This window comes from Malurus melanocephalus, unplaced genomic scaffold (assembly GCF_030028575.1).
Source record: "Malurus melanocephalus ecotype Western Australia unplaced genomic scaffold, MMel_1.1 scaffold_2921, whole genome shotgun sequence".
In the NCBI taxonomy this organism is placed as follows: Eukaryota; Metazoa; Chordata; class Aves; order Passeriformes; family Maluridae; genus Malurus; species Malurus melanocephalus.
The window spans coordinates 3353-7716 of NW_026626153.1; the positions used below are offsets into that span (position 1 = coordinate 3353).

Consider the following 4364-nt stretch of genomic DNA (forward strand, 5'->3'; position numbering starts at 1 on the left):
CCACAGTGACCGCAAGGACAGCAGAGTGACCAGAGTGACCGCAGGGACACTGGAGTGACCACAGGGACACAGGAGGGACACTGGGGTGAGTGGTCACTCCACTCCTCCAGGCCACTGGCCGCTGCTGCTGTGGCCGAACTGCACGTGGCGCTGGCCTTGTGTGGCTGCGGGGACAGAGCAGAGTGACCACAGTGACCACAGGGACACCAGAGTGACCACAGGGATGGGGACACAGGAGGGACACTGGGGTGAGTGGTCACTCCACTCCTCCAGGCCACTGGCCGCTGCTGCTGCTGGGGCTGAACTGCACGTGGCGCTGGCCTTGCGTGGCTGTGGGGACAGAGGGGACAGCACAGTGACCACAGGGACCACAGGGATGGGGACATGGGGACAGCGGAGTGACCACAGTGACACCAGAGTGACCACAGGGACACCAGGAACACCAGAGTGATCACAGAGACAGCAGAGTGACCAGAGTGACTGCAGGGATGGGGACACGGGGACACCAGAGTGACCACAGGGACATCAGAGTGACCACAGTGACCACAGGGATGGGGACATGGGGACACAGGAGGGACACTGGGGTGAGTGGTCACTCCACTTCTCCAGGCCACTGGCCGCTGCTGCTGTGGCTGAACTGCACGTGGCGCTGGCCTTGTGTGGCTGCGGGGACAGAGGGGACAGCGGAGTGACCACAGGGATGGGGACAGCAGAGTGACCACAGGGACCACAGGGATGGGGACAGCACAGTGACCACAGTGACCACAGGGACACCAGAGTGACCACAGTGACCACAGGGATAGTGACACTGCAGTGACCACAGGAACACCACAGTGACCACAGGGATGGGGACACCAGGGTGACCACGGGGTATGGGGACACCGTAGTAACCACAAAGTACAGGGACAGAAGAATGACCTCAGGGATGGGGATATGAGGACACCGGAGTGACCACAGGGATTGGGACACCAGGTTGATCACAGGGATGAGGACATCAGAGTGACCACCAGCATGGGGACACCAGAGTGACCACAGGGATCAGGGCAAGGAGACACAGGAGAGGGGTGGCTCCAGGACAGGGGGACACCAGGGATTGTTTGGGACAAGGATGGGGACACCAGGGGGTGGTAGTGACAGTTACGGGGACAGTGATGGGGACAGCAAGGATTAGTTAGGACAAGGATGGGGACACCAGAGGGTGGCAGGGACAAGGACAGGGACACCAGAGGGTGGCAGTGACAGTGATGGGGACACCAGGGGCTAGCAGTGACAGTTATAGGAATACCATAAGTGGATTGGGACAAGGATGGGGACACCAGAGGCTGGCAGGTGACAGTGATGGGGACATCAGGGGTGGCAGGGACAGCGATGGGGACATCCGGGACTGGCAGATGACAGTGACGGGGACTGCAAGGGGTGGCAGGGACAAGGATGAGGACACCCGGGGCTGGCGGTGACAGTGATGGGGACACCAGGGACTGGCAGGTGACAGCGATGGGGACACCAGGGACTGGCAGGTGACAGCAATGGGGACACCAGGTGTGGGTTGGGACAGCGACAGTGACACCAGGGACTGACAGGTGACAGCGACAGTGACACCAGGGACTGACAGGTGACAGTGACAGTGACACCAGAGACTGGCAGGTGACAGCGATGGGGACACCAGGGGTGGGTTGGGACAGCGACAGTGACACCAGGGACTGGCAGGTGACAGTGACGGGGACACCAGGGGCTGGCAGGTGACAGTGACGGGGACACCAGGGACTGGCAGGTGACAGCAATGGGGACACCAGGGGCTGGCAGGTGACAGCAATGGGGACACCAGGGACTGGCAGGTGACAGCAATGGGGACACCAGGGACTGGCAGGTGACAGCGATGGGGACACCAGGGGTGGGTTGGGACAGCGACAGTGACACCAGGGACTGGCAGGTGACGGTGACAGGGGCATGACGGACTGGCAGGTGACAGCGACAGTGACACCAGGGACTGGCAGGTGACGGTGAGGGTGACACGAGGAGCATTTTGGGGCCCCACCTGGCGCGCCTGTTTCTCCTGGTCGCGCAGCCACTGCAGGTAGGACTCGCGGGCCACCTGCTCCTCGATGGCCTCATTGGTGGCCTCCCAGTCGGTGGCGCGTTTCTTGTCCTCCAACATCTGCTGCTCGATCCACGACTCCTCCGACGTCTTGATGGCGCTCTTCATCAGCGACTGCTCGGCCAGCTGGGGACAGCGGGGGACAGCGGGGATACCGTGGGACACGGCCAGGAGGGACACGGCCGGGGGACACGGCCAGGAGGGATAGAGATACCCAGGGACACCTGGGGACACCGTGGGACATGGGCAGGGGACATAGCCAGGAGGGACAGGGACACCTGGGGACACTGGGGGACACCGTGGGACACGGCTGGGAGGGACAGGGACACCCGGGGACACTGTGGGACACCGTGGAACACGGCTGGGAGGGACAGGGACACCTGGGGACACTGTGGGACATGGCCAGGAGGGATAGGGATACCCAGGGACACCTGGGGACACTGTGGGACATGGCTGGGAGGGACAGGGACACCCGGGGACACCCGGGGACATGCCCAGGAGGGACAGGGATACCCGGGGACATTGTGCGACACGGCCAGGAGGACAGGGATACCCGGGGACACTGTGGGACACCATGGAACACGGCTGGGAGGGACAGGGACACCTGGGGACACTGTGGGACATGGCCAGGAGGTACATGGCCACCCAGGACACTGTCAGGGACACAGCCCACAGGGACAGAGACACCCGGGGACACGGCCAGGAGGGACAGGAATATCCGGGGACACTGGGGACATGGATGGGAGGGACACAGCCAGGATGGACACAGCCGGGGGACACCATGGGACATGGCTGGGAGGGACAGGGACACCTGGGGACACTGGGGGACACCATGGGACACGGCAAGGAGGGACAGGAATATCCAGGGACACTGGGGACATGGATGGGAGGGACACAGCCAGGATGGACACGGCCAGGGGACACCATGGGACACGGCTGGGAGGGACAGGGATACCTGGGGACACTGGGGGACATGGCCGGGAGGGACACGGCCACCCAGGACAGGGCCAGGGGACACCATGGGACATGGCCGGGGGGGACATGGCCACCCAGGACACGCCCACAAAGGACACACCCAGCTGGGACACGCCCACAAGGGACAATCCCACAAAGGCCACACCCATAAAATGCCACACCCACAAAGGACACACCCATAAAAGGACACACCAACAAAAGGCCACGCCCACAAAAGGCCACGCCCACAAAAGGTCACACCCACAAAAGTCACATCCATAAAAGGGACACACCCACAAAAAAATCACACCCATTAAAGGACACGCCCATAAAAGGACACACCCACAAAAACACACCCATAAAAGGACACGCCCACGAAGACCACACCCATAAAAGACCACGCCTATAAATGACACGCCCATTAAAGGGCACGCCCACAAATGATTTCCCCCCCCAGGACACACCCATGTGGGAAAGCAGCACCCCAAAATTCAGGTCCCCAAATCCCAAACTCGGTTCCCTCACCCCCAAATTGGGATCCCCGGCCCCAAAGTTGGGATTCCCACCCCCAAATTCAGCATTTCCACCCCAAATTTGGGGTTCTCATCCCCCGAATCGGGTCCCCCAACCCCAAATTTGGGGTGCCCGGCACCGTACCCCCGGTTTGAAGGAGGGCAGCCCCAGCCCCACAGAAATGGGGGGTCCCTACGTCAAACTCGGGTCCTTCACCCCCAAATTTGGGGGTTCTACCCCCAGATTTGGGTCCCCCACCCCAAAACTCAGGTCCCCCACCCCTCAAATTTGGGTCCCCAACCCCAAATTTGGGGTCCCTGGCGCTGTACCCCCGGTTTGAAGGAGGGCAGCCCCAGCCCCATGGAAACGGAGGGTCCCCACCCCAAACTCGGGTCCTTCACCCCCAAATTCAGTGTTCCCACCCCCAAATTCAGTGTTCCCACCCAAAATTTAGGGTTCTCACTCCCCGAATCGGGTCTCCCACCCCAAATTTGGGGTCCCCGGCGCCATACCCCAGTTTGAAGGAGGGCAGCCCCAGCCCCATGGAAAGGGAGGGTCCCCACCCCAAACTCAGGTCCTTCACCCCCAAATTCAGTGTTCCCATCCCCAGATTTGGGTCCCCCACCCCTCAAATTTGGGTCCTCCACCCCCAAATTTGGGGTCCCTGGCACCGTACCCCCAGTTTGAAGGAGGGCAGCCCCAGCCCCATGGAAAGGAAGGGTCCCCACCCCAAACTTGGGTTCTTCACCCCCAAATTCAAGGTTTCCACCCCCAAATCTGGGGTTCTCATCCCCCGAATCAG

The 4364-nt window shown here is 61.7% G+C and overlaps 1 protein-coding gene across 1 annotated transcript in view; it reads right to left on the bottom strand.

Annotated features, from left to right (window-relative positions):
- The window catches only part of LOC130587974 (OTU domain-containing protein 5-like), a gene marked incomplete at its 5' end in the record, with an annotated part of 7100 nt that extends 3346 nt beyond the window's left edge, over positions 1-3754 (bottom strand). Inside the window, 3 exons of the mRNA XM_057388936.1 lie at positions 60-164; positions 2036-2221; positions 3707-3754. Coding sequence (XP_057244919.1) covers positions 60-164; positions 2036-2221; positions 3707-3754 — 339 coding nt within the window. The remainder of the gene's footprint in view (positions 1-59; positions 165-2035; positions 2222-3706) is intronic.
- Positions 3755-4364: the final 610 nt, after the last annotated feature.